This window comes from Etheostoma cragini, chromosome 22, assembly GCF_013103735.1.
Source record: "Etheostoma cragini isolate CJK2018 chromosome 22, CSU_Ecrag_1.0, whole genome shotgun sequence".
Classification (NCBI taxonomy): domain Eukaryota; kingdom Metazoa; phylum Chordata; class Actinopteri; order Perciformes; family Percidae; genus Etheostoma; species Etheostoma cragini.
In genome coordinates, this window is record NC_048428.1 from 19,128,026 (window position 1) to 19,151,380 (window position 23,355).

The 23,355-nt window shown below is 39.3% G+C and overlaps 1 protein-coding gene across 4 annotated transcripts in view; it reads left to right on the forward strand.

Moving 5' to 3' along the window:
• dpp6a (dipeptidyl-peptidase 6a) overlaps window positions 1–23,355 on the forward strand; it is a 220,789-nt gene that overhangs the window by 83,363 nt on the left and 114,071 nt on the right. The window contains exon 1 of one of the 4 annotated variants that reach the window (XM_034861628.1): window positions 11,339–11,437. The exons of the other annotated variants lie outside the window; for them this stretch is intronic. Coding sequence (XP_034717519.1) covers window positions 11,354–11,437 — 84 coding nt within the window. The 5' untranslated portion in view covers window positions 11,339–11,353. Of the gene's footprint in view, window positions 1–11,338; window positions 11,438–23,355 lie in introns of those variants that run through there. 4 annotated transcript variants of the gene reach the window in all.

Sequence of the window (23,355 nt, forward strand, 5' to 3'; positions counted from 1 at the left end):
GCTGCACTCTTTGCCTGCAATGACAGCTGATAGCAAAGGAAGAAACAGATTTTTTTAAAGCAGGGTTGTGACTCTGTGATTGGCCCTTTCCAATTGTGTATGATTCTGATTGGTTTAGCAGGAAGGTGAACGCCTCCAGCAGCTGATTCAGTTAGGGAGAGCATTGATCAAGAGTTAGATCTTCCTCAAAAGATTTATGCTGAGATACAGTTCAATCAGGAGAGACTAGTTGCAGATATGCGACCGTTATACACAGCATGATAATGTAATAGGATAACAGCTGAATTGATTTAGGAGAGCATCGATTAATAGTTAGGTCTTCCTGAAAGAATTTATGCTGAGCTACATATCAGAATACCCCTACGCCAAGCAAAAACAACAAACACAGGACTAGGCAATGACTACACAACACAGTTGTTCCTGTATAGTGTAGTTCAGAGTTAAGCAATAGGAATGAGGTGAGATCCTTTACATTGCAGGTAGCTGAATTTTTATCTTTGACTAGACTGATAAACGTGTAAAAGTGTTAACAGAGCCGCTTAATGAATGTTTTATCTTTTGTAAATTTAGAAAATACAACACATCTACAGTCCAATGTGTAAAAGTGGGAGAATGAGGATCTTTCCACTTAAGTAAGATTAGACGTCTGGCAATGAAAGGCACAAAAGCCATGCAATCTGTGTTTTAGACAGTCCAAGATGATCTGGGCAGGCACCAAGAATGACCATGAATGGACAAGGACTGATGGTTATTCATTTTGACATCTTCACACTACTTGCTTTTATAGTACAGCGCCATTTGTTTCTACTGCTGCTCACTTTATGCACACACACTTTGACACATCACAGCTGGTTACTAGTTAACATTTCCACTGGGAGTTGCTGGGAGATTTCTGTGAAATGTAGGAAATGAATAATAGAATGGCATGAAGAGTTGAAAACATTATTCTGTTAATTGATTAGTTGTTGACAGAAAATGAGTAACTATATTGATAAATGAGCTGTTTTTCACTTTTCAACCATTCTCTCTTTCAACTTCTGAAAAGTGATGATTTGCTGTTTTTCTTTTGTTATATATGACAGTAAACTGAACATCTGTGGGTTTTGCACAGTTGATTGGATCCAACAAGGAATTTAACCCTTGTGTTGTCTTTACTTTCGGGACCGTCTTGTATCCCTCGGGTCAAATTGACCTGTGACTTATTTGGGGTTTTAAAAACAATTCTGAAATAATATTTTACTTAACAATCTATTAACAAATATTGTCTTTATCTCAATCACAATCAGTCTCTACTAGAACACAATAGAAAGAAAAAAATGTTGTCATAAGGTTATAATTCATGTTAAAAATCCACTATGGAAAAAACATTAGTGGTGATATTCAGAATAATGTTCTGAATTGAGTCAGGAATACATGTTAATAACAGAAAATAAGGTAAGGTCATGGATTTTCAGGTAGAAAAAATGTACAAAAAATTTGAAATGGGTCAATTTGACCCAAATACAATACAAGGGATATGGATGCTAACTCTGGGAAAATTAGATTAGCTGGTATTTTATACAAAGGCATACATTGACAGAACATGATTGACAGAATAATCAACAATAGTCGATACATGTTAGTTGCAGCCTCGTTTAGAGATAAATGAGGCAGGTTAATGGACAGTTGGCAAAACACTCCTGGAATGCACTGTATATTATGACTGTACTGTAGGCCCACAACAGAGTGGCTCAGGTGGTGTCATCTTAAGTTTTCAGACCAGGCTAACCTATTTTCACCAGACACCAGACCATCAGTCTGGACATCTTCCTCCAACGTGACTCCCTAACAGCTGCTGATTCTAGCTTACCGTTCTGCTTTGAGTCTCTGCAAATGGAGGAAACACAAGGGTGGCGGAATATAGGTAGATGTACATGTTAGATAAAATACCTTGATATTTCTTCATCCGATAATGATGTCGATAATAGTCTGTGCATTCATTTCAGCACCTAAACCACCTGATCATTATTCCACAAGACACACTACAGAGGGCAGAGTTTCCTTGGTGACGGATATTTCGGTTTCCACATCAACAAACAACAATCAACAGCTGAACAAAGCCAGTCTGGCTGCTGTTATATTTCTGCACTTTTCTGACAACAACAACCACTTTACTTTGTCTCTTCAAAACTTGGCTTTTTCAGGCAGATCCATCCTGCCAGGTGTCTCTGGCTGAAACACTTTTAACCTAGACTGAAATCTAAGGGGCGTGCTGACATGTTTTTTTGATGTTGCAGTTAACCGCTGCCGTTGAGAGGTGTGTTTTAAAATAGGAAATGGCATGTCTCTGATTGTCAGGTTGCTCTGAGTTAAACATGGCAGTTCTGTATTGTATCTGTGATAGAGAGGAGTAGGATTGTAACTAACGCAGGGCGTCAGAAAGAAAAAAACGACGGAGAAATTGTATAACGAGACTAAGGGATTTTGTTAGTCACTGCTTGTGGAGCATGTTGAAAATACTGGATGTTTAGAATCTGTAGTGTCGTTTTCTCGTGATCCAAAGTCCACTTGGGTTTTCACATGTCTTGCTTTAAATCTGAATGTGTTACGCTCTTTATCTCTATTCATATTGGTTTATTGGTAGACAGCAGTGTAGGGCAAGTTACTTTTAAAAAGTAATTAGTTACAGTTACTTCATCCAAAAAGTAACTAAATCGGATACTCAGTTATAAGTAACTAGTTACTTCAGAAAGTAACTAATGCTTTACTTTCAAGTGTATTTTTAAATGCTGAAACGTGACCCCACCTCCACCCCTCTTTAATGGAACTTAAAATACATGTGCAGGTTCAATTATTTATGATAAATCTGAATATTATAATGAAATGGACACTTCATATAATACATTATTAACAGAAACAATGTACACACATCTAAACTCTTTTAATGTTGCTTTAGGACAATGTGAGACTAGCCTCCAATCAGATATAGATATACGTGTATATTATGTCCAGTGGATTGATACAAATAACAACATAGATGTTTTGGAACTTTTGATATTTATTGCCCCTCCGCAGGCCACAACTGGGCAAAACTAAATAATGCTTAAGCGCTCTAGCAAAAATAAATAACAAATATATGCACTCTTTGTAGTGCAAATAGCGTAAGCGGCCTGATGGGTATACTTGTGCGCTTGTTTGTGTGTCAAGTCGGCGTGTGTGCGTGTGTGTGTGTGTGTGTTTGTGTGTGAGATAGAGCGAGGGAGAAGTGAGAGAGTGACAGCAGTTAGCTTCGGAGTGTGTAGCCATTCTAGAGTCATAATCATGTTTTCCTACCACAGTGGGAAATCTATAGCAGAAAAAGTCCCCCCCCCCCCCCCCCCCCTCCCATTGATTTCATAACGGCATACCTGTCTCTCGTTGACTGGCTCCTTCGTCTTGTGTGTCCCACTATGCGTGCTTATGAACACCCGCCCAACTCTACCTCTGATTGGCTTACCATGCATGAAATTGTACTCAACCTCAGCCAATCTTCAGGTCTGATGAAAAAAAAAAGGCTTCAATTACAGTAACGAGCTGCATTTTTTCGGCAGTAACGGTAACAGCGTTCGGATGGGAAGAGTCTCAATTAGACTACTTGTCACTGAAAAAAGTAACGCCGTAAGTAACTCTGTTATTTATAACGCTGTTATTTATAACGCTGTTATTCCAATCACTGGTAGACAGAGGTATTGCTTTCAGCCCACGCATGCTCTCAGTCTGCATGTGCTATTTTTAAAGCTTAATTATTCCTCTCCACCTCTCACTCCTCGTTTGTTGTCTAACTGAGACTTATTTTAGCAATTACACATCATAAACATCTAAATTAGACTCATCTGCCTCTCCTTAATTTGGTGCCCTTGAAGCAGAGCTTCACATGTTTGTGATTAAACTGTGCTATTATGGCTGCTAGTGAGCACATGAAATAAAGGTTAACGCCCTGCAGGTGAGGGTCCACTTTGTCTTAGAAATAATACAGCAATCATTCAATCACATTATTCAGAAGCGCCTCTCATTCTGTTCTTGTTAAAATGATTCTCAAGTAGGCTCATGCAGTGTAATAGCACTTACTGACATACTGTTAGCGTTAACAAATTGGGTTTGGTTGCTGTAGAGCTTCTGTGTCGGCCAGTCTATATTTATGCTTCCATCCATTACTGAGTCGGGGTTGTTTCTAGAACTCTTCACAAACTGGAATTGCCTTCCTTTTCTTTTCACTGACCTGTTGAGAGCCCCTCAATAAAACCAGGCCCCCCCAATCATCACCACCCCTTTGCTTCCTCTTGCGATCTACTTCCTTTTTTTCTCATTGCTCGCCTATTTGACCTCGTGTCCTGTTGGATGAAGTCAGCCCACTGAAGCGTAACATTACATCAGCAAAGTTGACAAAGGCTCAGGTCTCGGTTGTATGGACCAAACGTCTCTGTGTCTTGGCTGAAATAAGTTGCGTTGAGTAGCATGTCCATGCATAAACCTTGTTATGCCGTCTGAATTTACCACCAGGTTCTTTTGAAAGAAACCAGACCATAACCTGTAGGTCTCATTATATGTTAACTTTATTTCAGACCCAGGGGGATCCATATCACAATAAAAAAGCCTGGAAATTGAACCATAGTGTTGCCATCAGGCCAAAGAACACGCTGTTTAAGATGCCCAAATGCATGAATGCAAAGGATCCCAGGAACCCTAAATTAACCCTATACATGAGTACTATACTAAGCGGTACTAAACCAGAGCTTTGCTATTTTTAATCTAACTTTTAATTAGTGTTGATTCTAGCAGCCGGTTTTGACAAAAGCAGGGATAACACCTGCTGTCGTGAAGGTCTTTTCACTACGGTGCTGTATTGCCCTCTGTATATCACAGACTTAGCATAATAGGGAGGTCATACAGCTGCGATGAGTATTTTGCTCAGACAGAAAACCATTCATTTACAGTACAAGAATAAGTTACAGATGCATTTTTGCAAGTGTTGCATATGGTAACTTTTCTTTGTCTCACAAGATAAACCGGGTATCACTTTCACTATGTCTCGAGTAAGACTGGCACAAATCGAGCCAAGTCTTCCTGCAAGCTTTTTATATTACAGTAGAATGGCTTGAAACAAGGTAATCAAGGCATTCTTTCCACAAAAAATGTTAGAGTCCATGGTAGAACTTCAGACTTTACCACAAGGTGGTAAAATATGTGTGGCAGGGCACCTTTTGTAAACACGTTTTGTGTGTAAAGCACTTGTAGAGACAATAATATGGTGCACAGTGAAGGATGGGACAAAACCAGAACGCAGCACAGATGTGCCCTGTGGAGAATCAGTGTAACTGTACTTCAACTTGAATCTATCCAAACTGTGGTTGCCATGTGCCGATATTATGGGTCTAAATAATTAAATGTCAAGGGCATAGCATTGTCATCGAACGTGGAATTCGTCCAATATCAACGTTCTGTCTGGTGAGAAGGGTGGGACTGCATCATCCTTCCAGTTATTCTGCAAAATTTCATGTTTAACAGACGATGGAACCAAATGCTAATCCCCCAGCCTTGGCACAGCAACATGGAAGCTCAGTGAGTTCTCGGCTGTTTTGGATGGAGTTTGAGTGTTCTCTCTTTGTTTGCATGCTGTTGCCTCACATTGTCCAACATTTAGATACTCCATTGGAATGGACAGACCAGATACGCATTCTTCCACTTCATGTGTCTTGATACAAACATACTGTAGCAAATTGGTATAAGCTAAATGTAGTTGGAACACCTGTATACAAATGGGGATGTACTGTAGAAAGATGTCCTTGGGCTGATTCAAGTAGTTGGCATAAATATGTGTAAGTATTTTTGGGTGGATTCCACCTTTAAAGTCCGTAAACTGTGAAGGCTTACATTTCATTTTAACAAATGCAACTAATCTGAGGATCTTGCTGAAACTCAAACACATCCACTATTATAGCAAAACAAGGATGTGTTAGTATTTTCACATTTGCCCGGTCATAAATCAAGATCCTATATGGTATCTTATACAAAATATACCCCCCCCACACCATATGTTTCATCTCTCTGGATGTTTACCTTCCATGGAACTCATTGACAAGCTCTCTGCCTCTCTCAGTCTTCACATATATCTATTTCTCATTCTCACCTACTTCAGAAATCACACACTGCTCAATTCCATAAATGCAAGTAAAGATCAAGGACACAGTCCTTAACAAATGACCTCAGCGCTTTTTATTTGTTTTGAATCATTACAGAACATCGAGAGGCCGTGACTGGGCTCAGGACAAATGCACCTCCCTGTATGTGTGTGAAGAATTACTCTCTGATACAAACCGAAGGGAATGGGAGAAGAAGAAAAAAATCAACCGAGAATATTGCTTTTGTTGTCGGTGTGGAGATGTGTGTGCTTAGAGCACAGCTGCCTGGAAAAGAATAACTTTATTTGAACAATAGAAATAGAAAATAATTTGATGGAATGGTAGACGGTGTTTGTGAAATGAGTTCATTTCCTAGGTTTGGACTCCTGAATGCAGTTTGTGAAAAGACTGAAAATCAGACAATGGTTAATACATGTATGTGGGTTCATAGACTGGTGTATGTGGAATGCAACAGAGGGACTGAAGTATTTTAAAGTGTCTCACAGTAAAAGGACACAGTTCTCTAATCCAAGTTCCTTTCTATGAAAAGATAAAAAGGATTTTTTCTGGTACTATACTTTCATTTTGTTCATATTCTTATGTTGTAACTATAATTTTTTTTTAAAGGTTCAATGTGTAGGAATTTCTCCCATCTAGCGTTGAGATCATATATTGCAATCGACTCTCTCACGTCACGCAGTTCAAAGTACTGTACGTATTACAGCTACGGTAACCTTAAAGCTTCAAAAAGCCGGTCTCTTGCTCTTTTCAATATTTTTTTTTTTCTGGGCAAAGAAGAAGATTCCTGTTCCTGAAATTTGGATTTTTATTACGTGTGGTCCTCCATTTTTCCTTCTTCAACCTTGCCGGGGCCAGTAAGTGATAATACCCATTAGCAGCAGCTGTGAGTTTATCATGTGACAGGGAAAAGGCAAAACGGGATAGTATGTCCTGTATGTCCTTTACCGGCTAACTTATTTCAAGATGGTGCATGAATATGGAGCGTCTACCCCCGTTCATGCGAATGCAAATGTCAAATTTCAAGCCAAAAGGAATATTTGGAATTGATGGTGGTGGCAAATATTTAGGAAAAAGCAGAAAAAGTCTGTGAATGGGCAACAACGATTTTGATAGTGAACAACTAAACACGTTACACACTGGGCTTATAAAAACAAGTGAAAAATATGTGACAGAAATATATTTTAAACCAAATTCCGATATGAACATATGACTATTTCTCTACAAATAAAAGTATTTTAAAAAGACAGCATGAGGCAAATTGCTGTAAAATAATTAAAATCACATTCATCAAGGAGATATATTTGTAGTTAAAAAGTAAAAAAGTATTTTAGAACTCAATAATGGACAGAGTATTGATAAGATGGAAATGTATGCAGTGTGTTTTGCCTTTAAACAATGCTCTGTTTACTGGTTTAATCCAATTAAGGAAGAACTGCTTACTGTGACTGTTGTTAACAGATTTAGCCTTAAAGTATTCGCTAACTTCCAGGAAGATTTGGATTTGGCTGCCAAGATGTAGCCTTTTTAATGCTAGAAATGACTAAATTTAAATGATTATTTACACATTGTTCTTGTGTGCTTATTTTCTTGTCTTCAGGGTTTTATTTTCCGACAACCGGGTTCACAAACACAATGCTAGTCAGCAGCCAAATCTGAAATATTGAATGTTGCAGTGTCCTTAAACGCACCACTAAGGACAGTTGGCAGAATGGTTATCTTCATAGCATACTATATTGAATGGAAACCAATGACGGTCTGGGATGTTTTATGTAATATAAAAAGATAAGCTTTTGATAATGGTCTGCATTAATGCAAAGCAAATCCAGAAATGTATCTGGTCACGATATTGTATTTAAATTCTTGCTGTGGCCTACAAATGAGACTCTTAATGATAATGGTTACAGGTCTGTGTGGTACCAGGGACACCAGGGGAGGAGGTTTTGTAAATGAGCTTTGGGCAACCTTCGTCTGCAGGAGTTAGATCACTACGCTGCTGATGCTCCCGTGTGATGGCCATTTTGGCTGCGTCAGCCCAATCTACAAAGCAGCACAACGTGAACAACACAGGGACACAGAGGTGTGTGTGTGTGTGTGTGTGTGTGTGTGTGTGTGTGTGTGTGTAAAGCGTTAATACTGCATGTTCTAGCTCTCTGTCTTTGAACCCATGTTTAGCCTTGAGGACGCGGTTCCCTTGTCACCTTTGATCTGACAAGAAATGAAGCACATTCATGACATGAGTGACACTTTTCCGAGCACTGCGTTGTCTGCACTCGCTGTGTGTGGTAATACCTCAGAGGCATCAGTGTGTGTGTGTGTGTGTGTGTGTGTGTGTGTGTGTGTTTGCTGTCTGTCTTGTCAGGTAGGTTGGAGGAAAATACTTTCTCCTTTTCCCTCTCTGTTGGACTCTTCTTTCATTCCTGCCCCTCCCTACCAACCACTATGTCCTCTTTCCTCTCTACCAATTTCCCTTTTCTTGTTATTTTTTTGTCTTTTTCTCTTGTACAAGTTGATGTTAGATGCAACACTCCAAAACACAATTTGTTTTTAATTTTAAATTTCGTGCATGCGCGTGTCTGTGAGCGCAGGCTGAGGGTACCTGGAAGTGCTCTGTTTGTGTATTTCAGAGGGAGAGTGTTTGAAAATGCTCTCCTTGTGTAAGTCAGTGTGTACATGTGTGTTTTAGGAGGATATAAAGGCGGGGGATGGCATGTAGAATATGTATGTGTCATTGTGGGATTTAGCTGCTGTACAATATACGGACTAATCCTATAGCTGCTTGTTTGTTACACACAGGTTTGTGAAGCTTTAGATTCCAGTTTGTAATCCTGACTGAGTCAATTAATTACACTTTTTTTATGAATTGCAGAGTCTGTTTTGAAGTGGTTTGGCATTCTGTCATATATTTTGAAATGCACTGTACTTGTTTTTCACTTGCATTCATTGTACTTCGGAAAAATGAGTACCGTAACACATTTTAAGCACCGTAATTTGTTTCGTGCCAGAGTTTTAAGAGACTTTGTTACAGACATAAGCTGCGGCTGTCTTTGCATTATAGAGAAAGGTTACACATAAATGTGTGTTTACTGTTTTCAGACAGGTTTTTGTAATTACCGCAAACAAATTAAAGTTTTGTTGTTGTAACAAGTAGCCTCTGGGCCAGAACTCTCTACGAAAATATTCAAATTCTGCATTCAAATCTGTTGTTTTCACATCAACAGGGGTACAGTAGATTAATCATATCCAGGCTCTCCAAAATTGGCAGCTTTAGCTTTAATGATAACCAATATTGTCTGAAACGTCTGTGCATGTGTGGGCAGTCGGTGCAAATCACTGCTTTGTGTGAATGCGTGGGGTTTTATTATTAACTACAATCAAGTAGTACCCAAGAGGGCAAATATTGCGGTTGTGTACACACCCACAGATTAGCACATACACTCTAACTTTAACACAGGTGTGTGTAGCACATGCAGGGATGGAAGAAAGTCCTTTTTTTTTAAGCTCTTGGGAAATGTATAGAGTCTCATCTCTTACACGTGGGAAATTTTAATGATTGCGGTGGACATCATAATCCGATTTGTCATATTATATTGGCTGTGCTGCCATTCTGAGAGATCAGTTCCTGACCAGGGTAAAATTGTTATTGCAAGGCTTCTGCTGGGATTAATTATGTCTGCTGCATCTGGAAAGATGAAAAACAAGATTTGATGGTGAAGTTATTGCTTTTATGATGATTATATATGTTTTTTGAGGTGACTAAGATTTTGGTTATTTAATGTTTAATGTTTTGGTGACAGTGTATACTTTTCATGTGACAGTTTACTGTAAACATTAATAATATGTGTACAGTTTTTTTTGCAATTGGATGTACAATTTTTACATATACTTCTCTGAAATGGCACATTTACCTTCAACATGTCTTTGAGCTAGGTCTGGTTTGGTTAATTTGCAGATTATCTGTATGTTCTGTGTATGCTCGGAAAATATGCTACGATTGAAGTTATTCCTTATGTGGTGTTCATATTTTTGTTACACAGCCAACGTTCCCGTGTCTGGTGGACCAACCACCTTATTAGGCTTTTAAATCAACACAGCCGCACCAATTTATGTAAAAAACTTAACACATGTTTACTTTAGCTCAATTACCAACAATATATACATAATTTATGGTTACATACATATTTGCCATTTACACCTGTGCGATCACATTTATGATCAGATGATCATCAAGTAAATTCATTTATAAAAAAAAAGGTTCTATACAATATATACTGTGTATATATAAACAAGAATTTTGGATCTAGTAAACCCAAACACCACGTATGCAATGTCTTGTGTGCAGTCATGTAACATAAGTGGGGGTTTTTTTGTTTTGTTTTTTACGTTCTTTACAGAAAATGAGCCATGGCCAATGCATTTTAGTTACAAGAAATAATATATGGCATCATTTATCTTTTAGCAAACTTGAAAAAACAGGTCCAGCAGTCCCGTACCTCACACAGGGGTTAATAGAAAGCCTAAAAACAAAATGGAAAACCTGATGCACACTGTTTGTCACTCTGGTCGAAATTGCACACGCCAACACTCCCAACTGCAGGCTCATGATCTCATCGTGATCTTCCATTTACCTGCAGGTACACCCCACCATGCTGTGGCTGTAATGGCCGAATAAACAGTTTAGCACTGATTGCCCCCTCAGTGGCATCTCATATGGTGGTGTTGAATTACATTTGTTCACCCACCATCCCTTCTCTACACTCCGGCTGCATCTCCATCGCCGAACTCCTCTTTCTTATTATCTTAACCCCTCTAATCATACTGTTAAGCTGATAATGGAAAGCATCATACAATTTGATCAAGTTAAGTTGCTGTTTGTTATGAGGACTCTCCTGGCTTATGTAGCCTCCAAACAGAAAGTAAAAGCTAATCCTGGCCGTGACCGTATGTGGCCTCCATTAGAGCCCGTTAATATGCGGGACATGCCGCAGGGTTTGGAGACAAAAGGCTGGCGGTTGTTTTGTTGGCATGCAGTTGCTGGGAAATACACAGTGTAATGGCTCTGGGTGTGGCAGCTGCTTCTTGAATGGAAAAGACTGTGGACTTGAAAGCTGAGAGTGGCTCGTTGGCATAGCGTCCACAGGACTGTAAGTGGGAAGCAGGCAGCGAGTAGGTTACCAGTTACTGCGGGCTGCTTTAAGATGATGTTCGATCATGCCATGGGGACATCGCTGGGCCTTCACAGGAAACCCTCCAGGGTGGAGTCGGCCAAGAGATTGTGGAGGGTGAGTCCGATTTTTAAGTAATGCAAATGAGCTACTGCCACTGTGTGTATGGTATGAGGACATTTTGTATGCAGCGTGAAGAACTTGTAGCCTGTTAGAGAATATAAAGTGCATCACCGCCGGGGAGCTTTAGTGAGATCGATAGTGGAATCACAATCTGCTCAAAGCTTTGGGAAAAATGTGAGCACATATGTAGCATGCTATCGAAACTATGCACTATGGAGCTTTAGATGAGATAACACAGAGAGACATGTTTGCCCTCTGTTTATAGCTTCAACTTTTACATCATTTGGGTGAGGAAGGGTACCTATTAGGATACGGGTGTTTAAAAGAGAGTGCATGTCCCTTAAAAATATCTTTACAATGTCATCGTCCAGAGAGCTGTCTCATCTTGCTGATAAGGTTTTGTCCTTATCACTCCCAGGAAAACTGTCTAATGAGTCTGGAAAAGTCCAACTCCTGCTCCCTTTTGAAAAGTATCCTTCAGATCAGACTGGCCTCGGAGAGAAGCCAGCCTTGTCCATTTTTTTTTAAAGGTTATCCCAGGATAAGTGAGAACCTAATGAAACTCGATGCAGTCTGGAGGTAGGACCAAAATGCTACAGAGGGTGTCTGGAGCACCCGCTGGAGCCAGTCAATATTGCATTCCCACTGGACGGTGGCTTTTAAAGGGGTAAAGACAGGCTCTTTTTGCTCAAATGCGAGCGCTGAATACAGATGCATGTGGTTTAGGCAACTTGACTGAGTGGCTTCTTAGAATGAAACCTGAAGTTAAATCAGAAGTCTGCCTCGATCCCCGTTGTCTCTGAAGCTTTGTTTTCTTTTCTTCCAGTCACATCAATCTTGCCTCCTTCCAATGCCCAGGAGCTTTGCCTTCACTTTAATCTCCATCACTCATCATGTGTGCGCACTCTAAACTCTCCCCATCTCATACTGTCGACCTTTACTCTCCACTATTTGATCTGCACTGTGTAGCACTCCACCCCACTTGACTCCACTCTGTTGAGTGTCAATCAGGACAGGTCTACACAGACAACTGGATCTGCTCTCCAGCTCAGACCTCATGTTCACAGTCAACTTTTCTGTATTTTCCCAATCTTAAAAGGTTTTTATTTTTTTATTTTATAAAAGGACGTAGATTATTTTCTGATGTTGTGCTGCTGAATCACTGGCCTACAACATTTTTTGTGTTAAGCAAGCTTTCTCTTTTCACCTAAACTAAATAAATCAGTTTCCAAGGGCTGAAAAACGTCTTTTTCATGTTTTCTGAAAAAATAAAATCTATACGTGAACTGTGTTTTTAGACAAGAATCAATATTATGCAGTTTTTTGGTGTCTTGGTGGCACGTAAGAGTCCATTTGAGGTTTGCTGCTTTAAGCTTCAACAAATGGCTGGTTGGATACTTGGGGGACCCAAGACTGGTGAAGCACACATGTTGTAGAGTTATGTATAAAGAAGTTCATCTGCATTTCAATAAACTGTACTTGAAACATTGTGCTTTATTTCTGACGACAATATATTCTTACAAGTTTTCGCATTTCAAGGTTTCATGTTTCCTTCTATTTTAAACTATTGGAAATTCATAATGTGTGTTCGACAAAAACATTATCCATTTTCCTTTTACTATTGTCTTTTTCTCATAAGCATTCAATTATCCTTAGGAACTTAAAATACTTGTTCATATATTGTCCATGTCTCTTTAAATGTCTTTTAATTAAGCGGACAGCTATTTTACTATATTTAGTAGGAGAACCAAATGATTGTCTAACGTTTTACGCTTTTAATTTGTAATTTTACCCTCTGACTTTGTTTGTGGGCATGTTTCCCTCTATAATAGTAGAGGACATTTACGCCACATATTTCTAAATTTTTGACAACACATGCCAAATCCATCAATTGGCTTTCAACATTCTGTTCCTTATAATACATTAACCTCGCACTGTGATCCTCTTCAGAACCAGAGGCTGTATTATCCGGAGTCGTTTCTTCTGTTTTCAGATTAGGTATCCTCTCACCAGTTTTCTACTGTGAGGTTTCTGATAGGCCTGTTTGAACTCTCCCATCTTGCTGATCCAGTAAGTCTCTTTGTCTGCTTTGGCAGTCCATAAAGCCAGCGGGGGAGAATTCAAGCCATTTCAGGGTCAGTCGAGTTTTCTGCACTTCATCCCTTAGAGCAATTGTTGTTCTCCCACCCTACTGCTTCCCCAGTTACCACTTAAAGTCAATCTTGCTTATATCCTACAGGCAATCTGCTGTTACCTTTGGTTATATTCAAAGTTGCTAAGGCAGCATGCAAGTCATTCCAGGGTCACCCAAGTTTTTGTTTCCGCATTTATTGAAGTAAGCGTTTGCAATGCCTTGTCCCATCACTATATCGAACCGGTCCAAAGCAATTTGGTTTAGGTGTGCAGTTGTTCTCTTATGGCTCCCTGAAGAAAATAAACCCTGAATGTTCATGCTGTCCATTGCAGCCAACTTCTCAGTCTTTTATCATCGTTTCTGTAGCCTTGTCATGTCAGCACGCTACATGAGAAACAGTGCTGACACAGTAACTGTAGGGCTGCGGGGGTGGCTGAGCTGGCTACCTTTTAAGCTACTTGGAATTGCTTCATTTCGGATCATATTGTCCAATTAGAACTTGAAAATATTTTTTTTTTACAAAACCAACTGAGTAGCTATTTTTACATATTTAGAAAGTTATATTTTGTTAAGAGGCTCCAATGGATTTTGCATAATCTCTAGGTTTGTCCTTTGTGTGTTTTCCTTTGTTAGAGTTCTGTTAATTGGTTTCCTACTCTATATTAGGTTTTTGATGATGTACTCAGCCCAAGGAAACCACAGCTACTGTTGAAGAGAAACAAGTCTTGAGGTTGTCTTGTTGTAGTTGTGTGCAAACAGTTCAACTGGCAGTATTCGTATCCTGATCAACTGCAGTACAAAATTCAAAAGGTCCCGGTCTGCGCTTGTTGAATGATGTACAACGTGTCAGAGTTCAGTGTAGATGGAGAGTGGATATGACTGAAATGTATTGGCAAGAGGTAAATGCAGTCAGCCGCCATGTAACTGAGTTAAATGAAGCATCACTGCTCGGACCCACCCTACCACTCTCCATTTTTTACAGGAGACTGGTCAGCTCACCTACAGTGACAGTTTTTCATTGTACGATGAGTGTAAGACACATTTCAATTGATAGCATGACTTGGGGGCAGCATATTGGGTTGTTTCTCAGGAAAGATTACCAGTGAGCTAAAACCTACCTAATATATTATACACACATACTATAGTGTAGCTCTAGAAAAGCTGTACTTTTGGAGATAGTTTTAATCAGAGCGGAGATTAATATTTCCTCAAATAAACATTGTATTCATTAGATGATCCAAGTCTCACTGATTTGCTATTCCAACATGTTTTTCCCCATTTCTCACCCAGATGTGTGCATTGTATGCATGGCTGCTCTCTGTAATTTGACCGTAGCAGAGCGCCGAGTACCCTGCCTTGTACCTTGTCTCTTCTTTTTTCATCAGCTCATGAAACGGGAACAATACATTTTTTTTCTCATTTATCAATGCCTCCCCCCGCCTTCAACCCCCTCCTCTTTCCTCTCTTGCTCTCTTTCTTCATGACTCTCTCCATCCTTTGTTGAAGCTCTGGAACTGACAGGAAAGGTATTGTCTGTCTGATTGCAGGGGATTTGTTGCAAATGCCATTTCAGTGTGACTTTGGTTTCTTCCTCTTTTTATTTCTCCAGGCAGGAGTAAAAGCTAATGATTGTACACAAGTACATCATTTGTTTCTCTAAAACCAAGTTGAATAACATATTTAGTCAATTTCTTTTATCAGATTGACAAAGGATCTTACACAGATCATATGGTGAACTAGAAAACAGTAGTATTTTATTTAGTTTTTTTTAGGTTAGGGTATCTTGGCCCATGCTGTTTAAGTCATTAATCAAGCATCAAGACTAACTGTACAGCGATGCTAGGGGCTATGTGAGGTTGTATTTATGCACAGCTGTTCTTAGAGCTAAATGGTAACATAAGTCAAGTCAAGTAGGACTTATTTGTCCCCAAAGGGGCAATTGGTTTTGCAGCAGTGACCACACAAGATCAATACAAATACAACAATAAATAGCAAACATGTAAGAACAAGCACACTAACATGTCCACAATCACTTTTAGGGCTGGACGATATGAGGAAAGTAGGTGATAACTTTGTTCAAGATATGTTAAGATAAGATCAACTTCATTGATTTCAGACTGGGGAATTTTCTTGTATGTGCGGTATATCGTGATAATGATATTACTTGCAATAAATACATTTTCTGCTGCTTTCAGTATTCTGCTAAAATACAACCGATTGACGGCAATAAAAAAGAGATAAAATGTGAAGCCCTAATAATGACACTTACATTCCGATTTTTAGAAGGTATAATATTTACCATTTTCACCATACATATTAAGCATTGTCTATGTTGCACAAAACACAAAGGACAGGAGAGGCTGAGGGGAATGGCATTATTTTGCAGGTATTTGGTCATAAACCAATATGATGACGCTAGATATAAAGTCAGAGGATAACCAAAGAGATTAGAAATCAACCGGAGGGGGCATGTAATGGTTTGGACCCATTTCACGGCAGTCCATCCACCAGTTGTTGAGATATTTCTAGCAAAACCACACTCCTACCTCACAGTGGCAATGAAGAGTCAAGGGATCACCAAAGTCAGTAGGATTCATTGAATGGCTGTACTATATTTAATTCAAGAGTGTGTGGTGGCTGCCACTTAACTGCCAACATCTTATTAGTAAAAGTGCATGCTGATAGCCATACATTTAGACAATAAACACACATGATCTTTTTCACTCTACAGTACAACTGTAAGTAGATAATGATAATGTAAAATGATTCTTGTGCCCTACATGAAAGATAAATCAAGAATGGAAAGAGTCATTAGTTTTAGAATGCACTTTGCATTTAAAAGTATCTAGTTCAGCTATATCTTATTGTGACAATATGATCTGGTTGATACACAACATTGCTCTATAAAACTCCTTTACCACCCATAAACATCCATCATGTTTTTGCTGTAAGGGTTATAGGGTGTTGTCCTTTCTCCTATTTTGAGCTTGAAGCCATAACTCGGTGGATATGGCTCTGAGAATTAATGTGTACAGGTAATTTATGAGCCACTTAGACAAGGTGCTTTATAGCCTCATACACTATTTATATACACTGTATATTCAACCTCTCTCTCAGGATACAGTCAGATAAGGAAACCCAACCCACATGACAGTGTCTGTGGGTATTGATGGAACTATAATGAGGAGACAGACCTTTTGAGATTTCACCTTTTGCTGCGTCATTAGAATTTCTTTCATTTTCTGTAAGTGTCTTGACTCAAACCATGCTCTTAACATGCATTTGTACTACATCTCATTTTACTATTCCATGAATTAAAGTCAGTCACACATGCTTTTTGTTCAAAACCATGAAGCAGTTGAATAAAGCAGAAAGGAACTAAGAGGAGATAGTATAGTGCCTTATTGTTGTTGAGTATAGTGGAAAAAAATGTGATGCACAGCAACTAAATGTAGCTGGTATTTAAATAACAGAATCTTAACAATGTCCAACTCCTAATAAAGGCAGAGTCAAAATCCTATAATTACCTGATTAGAACATATCTAAAATTTCCTATGCTTTCTGTTGCTTTGAATGTCTTTTTTAAGCAGGAAATAAATTCTCATTTCCTCAGCTTCATGTTAGCTAAATCTGGCTTTTTAATTGGTCAGCAGAGGGTACTTGAGAGAAACTCAGAGCAACAGAATAATTACTTTGATATGATTATGCTGATGTATGGATGGAAAGAAAGCTGTGGAAATGTACATTATTGCCAATTTATTAACAGCTAATTAAAACCGAGAGCAGATCAGAAAACAAAATCAAGTCTTACTAAAATATGATTTAATATACCTAATATAAGCCTGTTGTAAATACAGGCCTTGGTTTCTCTGTGGAGTCTGCATGTTCTCGCCGTGTCTGCGTGGTTTTTCTCCGGGTGCTCCTGTTTTCCCCACCACTAAAATAAAATATAAAAAAATAAAAAATACATTCCCCTTACTCTCTACCAAGCTGATGTGGGGTGAGCGTCTGGCGTTGTAGGGCTGCCGTGCGTCACCCAGGTGGGTGCTTTACATTGGTGGTGTTGGAGAGTAGTCCTTATTATTAATATTTGACAAAAAAAGGTGCATTGAATGATTTAGCTGGCTTCCTTTGCAGATGGAGCTGTTCTTGCTGCAAGACAAGCAGACTCACTTCTTAAAAGTAACCTAAATGAATTTACAGTCACTTAGCCTGTAAGTGACAACATAATGAAAACTAACTTGGATGTGACTCCTCTGTGCTGTGTGCAGGTCTGAGACTGCTGGTGTGCTCCATTGAGAGTGATATTGCAATGTGAAATGTCAGACTAGGTGGATGTCTGAGTGAAGATCAGGATCAGTTCAACCCTTTTATTATTCATGAACAGGAGACTCCGTTCACTGCAGAAAAATGTATTAGAGGGCAACTTCTTCAACCTATAAGCAGAGCAGGCAAGAGTCATTTAGACAGTCTTGTCTAGCCAGCATGTGTATGTCTAGTTGTGTGTATTTAACAGATAACAGGAGCATTTACTCCAAGCCAATGAGAGTATATTTTGAAGTTCTCATGACATGTTGATCTTGGATGCGTTTATATAGGTCTTAGTGGTCCCCTATTACTGTATCTGAAGTCTTTTTCCCAAAATTCAGCCTTGGTGCATGGGGGTTCAAGGTGGAGGCTGGGGGTGTGACCTTGACCAACTGTCACTTTGCTTGTATGAAAGCCATGATGTCTCTCTCTCGCGTGGGCCAAATTCCCTGGGCAGGCAAGGCAGAGAAAGGAGAGGTAACCTTGCCCCTTATGACCTCATAAGGGGGAGATTTTACACCGCTCAGTTTACACCTATCCACATTACTAGCCACTGGGGGACCATAGGCAGGCTGTGGGAACTCATATTAATGTAAAAGAAAATATCATAAAGTGAAATGTTCATGCCACGGGACCTTTTAATACATCTGTGGTATGTTTCTGGCTGTGTCAAAAAGATTGGTTAAGCAAAATTACCTTTTTCTTTACAATATAGGTATTTTTGCAATATTGGTCATCAAACCTATGTGATATGAAAACAAATACCTATTTTGTTGCCGAGATCTGAAGAAATAGCTCTGAATGTAGCTTTAAGGCCATAAGGTGTGTCATTTTATCATGGATTCAATAAGATAATGCTATTCTGAGGGCTTTGTCTAATATTTACTGCCTATATATGAAAATGTGGGCAATATGGAACAATCAAAGAATGCCGAATTAGCTGTCAGCGGCAATGTATCTGTGGATATACACACAACTGTCACTGGATAACTTGGATTCCAAAGACAACTACAAAAAATGATGGTTCCCAGGCAAGTTCTGCCGTTTCAAGGAGTATCTTTTTTTCTATGAAATCCAAGCGGATTCATGGACATTTATTCCCAATGGACATCTAATAATAATGGTATCCTCTCAACTTGCAAGTCACACTGAATATGAAAAATATGTGTGCCCTGTCTGTGATTGGACTGAGTTCTGACTCATTAAAGACGTTTGATTTAAAGTCCCTTCAAGTTTTCTGTGGTTGCAAGTGCTGAATGTGTCGATCAGCTGGTCAAATCAGCGGCCCAAACTTACCAACAACCAGAAGTGGTTTGTGCTTTTGTGTGAATACAATAAATGGGTATTATTATTTGTATTATTTGTTTATTATTATTATCAACATATATTGCATTGCACAAATCTAAGTGTAGCATTGGTCCAAGTTCAACTAGGAAGTATGTTTTCAAGATGGATAGTTTTGGTAGGAACTTTAATGTTCACCATTATTTTTTATTTCCGAAACAAGTAGTGTTTAGGTAGTATTGTTATTAAGAATTGTAAGAGTCGTCGTGTCATATTTGAGCAGCAATTTTGTTGGGTTGAATGTGATAACAGACAAACACAAAGCTGCGAAAATAAGAAGAGACATTTTGTTAAAGCACTAATGAAATTTTTGTGAACACGGCATGATAATGAGTTTTTTTTTCCTTCGTCCAACTTGTAATAACCGCCTTTGATTGCTGCATGTTGATCCTTGCGTGGTTTATTATATAAATATATATATATATATATATATATATATATATATATATATATATATATATATATATTTTTTTTTTTATATGCTGCACTTAGTGGACTTCTGAGATGCAAGATGTTCTCATGAGTTTGTTTTGAGTTTCATTGTCCATTCATCTCTCTCTCACACACACACACACACGCACACACACACACACACACACACACACACACACACACACACCCCAAGCGCAGCACAAGATCTGGACATCACTTACACTTGCAGTGATTTCAAGGTGCTGCACCGCAGTAATCAGTGATTATACGATATAACAACATCGTTGTTAGTAATTAATGAGCACCAAAGAACACATTGCTTTAATACTGATCTAAAGTTGTTTGACCCCCTGTGGTGTACCGCCACACTCAGACTTAAATCTCCGCCCTGTATGCACGGTCAGGCTAACTTACAAGAGAGACGTTTTATGTTGTAATCAAATATTGATGTTATAATGGTTTAGATGACAAAGCCTCTTTCTTTTTGCAATGTTAATGGCACATTTGTCTGTTCGACGGCCTCTGTTGTATGAAAATTAGACAAGCTGTAGAGAGTTAGAGGAAATAGTGTGGGACAGGGGGAAAGGCACTTCAAAATGTCGACTTTAAAATGGCAACAGGGTGTTTTAATGGGAACAACATAATGAAAGGGACGTCAGCAAGCAAAGCTTGGTAAACAACACTGCCCGTCCTGATCACTAAAGAACCACAAGCATTTGGCTGTGGTTTTGAATCCTCTGGCTCCTCATGTTTATGTCAAAGCTCTGCCATCAAATGTCAACCTCCTGTGAAGTGGAGTGGAGTGGGTGTTTGGTACAGATCGAAGCTCTCCAGGGGTTTGTTTTTGACTAATTTGGGCTCACTCTGAGAGATACTTCTGAGTGCATTTGCCTGTGACTAAAATGTGTGCATGTGCTTTACCTCACTATATAAAATGGAACCACTTAAAGGAATAATCCACTGAAAATTGCACCTTTATAAACGTTAGTTGTCTTAAAAGCTTGTTGAGAAAAGTGTGTAGTTTGCTCCTTCTTAGAGGGCAGTCAGCTTGGATTAAAGCTATAGTGTGTAGTTTCTGTTGCCCCCATGAGGAATTCTAAGTAATGCCAGCAACACTGAACTACTATCCCTCCTCCACGCAGTTGCTAGTAGTCAAGGAGGACACGGAGGATTAAAAAACATGATGGACTCTTCAGATGATGTTATTTTCTTCACTCAAGATCTCGCGAGGGAAAGTCAGCAGAGACCCTATCTGAACACAGTCATACTGAGAAAAACAGAGACAGTTGTGTGGAGATAATGTTAGCTTTGTAGCAACTCATTTGGCAGTGGCTGGAATGTAACAGATGTTCATTAATATCAAAAAGTAAGGCACTAAGGCTTTAACAGTTATATTTGTTTCTAGTGATCGGCTTGATACTTCTTCACCATCATTGTTCCAAACAATTGTCATTGTTTCCATAAAATTTCCAAAGAGACTATATTAGATGGAATATTAGAGTTAATGTTAGGGGATAGTAACAAACCAAGTAGTACTAGTAGTAATACTTTTTTACGTAATTTTCACTTAAAGACTATGGTCAACGTTTGAATCTCTTTCAACTCCTGTGAATCAAAGCTGATCCCAGGTTCACTATGGATGTTTGATGGCTCATAAAATTTAATTTTATAAATTGAATTTGGTCACATTGGGAGCAGATTTTCCCAATTCCTTGAGAACAACGTAGGGATACCTTTTGTAGAGTTTAAACAACTTAAATTTGAATTCAAATGTTCCTAATGATGATTTGTACAAGGAAGGTTTTGACTTCACCCTTTCCGACTGCCCCACCTGTTTTAAAACATAGAGAAGGGCACGAAAAAAAATACTTTTCCACTTTTTCATTTTCCGCTAGCTGCTTGTCCCCTGAACACACTGTAAAAAACGTGGACTCTGTAGACAGCCCAGGGTCCATAGACAGTAAAAAAAATAAAGTGCCAGAAGCATGGAAGGGAGGGGGAGGGGACGGGATGACGAGGAGGGAGGGCCGAACTAGCCTCGTTTTGTTTGTCAACGTCAACAAGAAGTAACGTCACCCAACGTTGCTTAGAGCGTCTTTAAACAACAATTTAAACCACTAAAAATGAAGTTTCTAGACAGCTTTAATGCTGCTGGTGTCTGAGAGCAACCCATATTGATTTATGTTCACTAAAAGCCTTCATATGTTGGCAAAATTCTATATCTGTCTAACCCCCAGTGTGAGCATGTGTGTATGCATGCATGTACTAAAGGTTTTAGGTCCTGGCTGCTGATGCTGCGCGGCAGCAGATAACAGCAGAATGTGTGAAGTCCGACAGCTGTAAACGCCTGTTGATGCAACGGGTGAGAGGTGATGTCACGGTGACCTCAGATGAGCCGAATCTAATAGAATTCTGTGGGAGGGCTGCCGATCCTGAACGCTCCCCTGATGATAACAGGATGCGGGGATTCATTGTTGAATGCTTCTGTGGTAAATGGAAGGATGAGGCGAACTGGACAGATGCAAAGCTTTCTTTCATGTCAACAGAAATGATGGAAACATTTCCTATAGGATTTCTATCAACTTTATCTTTTGCGTAACGCCTAAATCCCTATGTTGATATTGCACTGGCAGTAAGTTTTTTTTTAATCGCCTCTCTATAGTGAGGACTTTGTACACAAAGCATCAGTTGTCATCAGAGAGCTAATCCACTACCTCCTTTTTACTCTAGAAATCTATTTCCTCTCGGATCCTTTAGCACAGCTGCATCCTCCCAACAACGCCATAATGCACTCTCTCGTTGGCACCACCGCTACTAATTATTGCTCCCCCGCTGTAGCTTTGCTGTCATTTGATGGAAAGGGGTATAGAGGGATGGGACGTGGACTTCCTGCCTCAGTAGTGTCGCTGAATCAACCCGCAACCTACACTTGGGCTTCAGTTGCAAAGCGTTGCTTTTCTTGATTACAGTATCACAGCTGCCTAATGGCCTTTTCATAATAACATGAGTGATAAGTTGCTGTTGTCAGGGCAATAGAGGATGAAGTCTTTCCAGCCAGGGAGAGCAGTTTGTCTGGCTTGTATGTCACAACGTGAAAGTAGTTTTTCTCTGTGAAATAAATTGATACCACATTTTCTATGGGTGGATTATGAGACAATGGGCCCCTAGGCACAGCTATTTAAAAAGCCCCCCCGCACCTCCTACATAGTCGGTTTGTGTCTCAATGTGCAGGTGAACTAGAACTTCTAGACTCAGAGACACAAAAAAACACTCAGGTGGTGTTTGTAGTCAACTTGTAATGGTTGTGATTATTTTGCATCTGGTTGATGTAATTGCATAATTTTTTTGTATTATTTCAGTTGTATTCTTAAGTTCTTTATACATTTTTATTTACTCAGGGAATGGTCTGTGAGAGGGAGCCTCTCTTTTGCAGGCAACACACTCTCACCTGGAAGCTGCCCAGCACAACCACAGTCTGATCTGCTGGCCACTGAGCAACTCCAATGGAGCGGTTGGCGTTAAGCTCAAGGGCACTTCAGTTGTTGTGTACTTATGTTTGTGGTTGTTTTGTGTCTCTTTGTAGTTGGTTTTGTTTCTCTTGGTAGTTCTGTTCATGGTTGTTTTGTATGTCTTTTGTAAGATTTGTTTAGAACCTTTTTTTAGTTATTTTGTGTCATGAAAGGTGGCGTCCGCA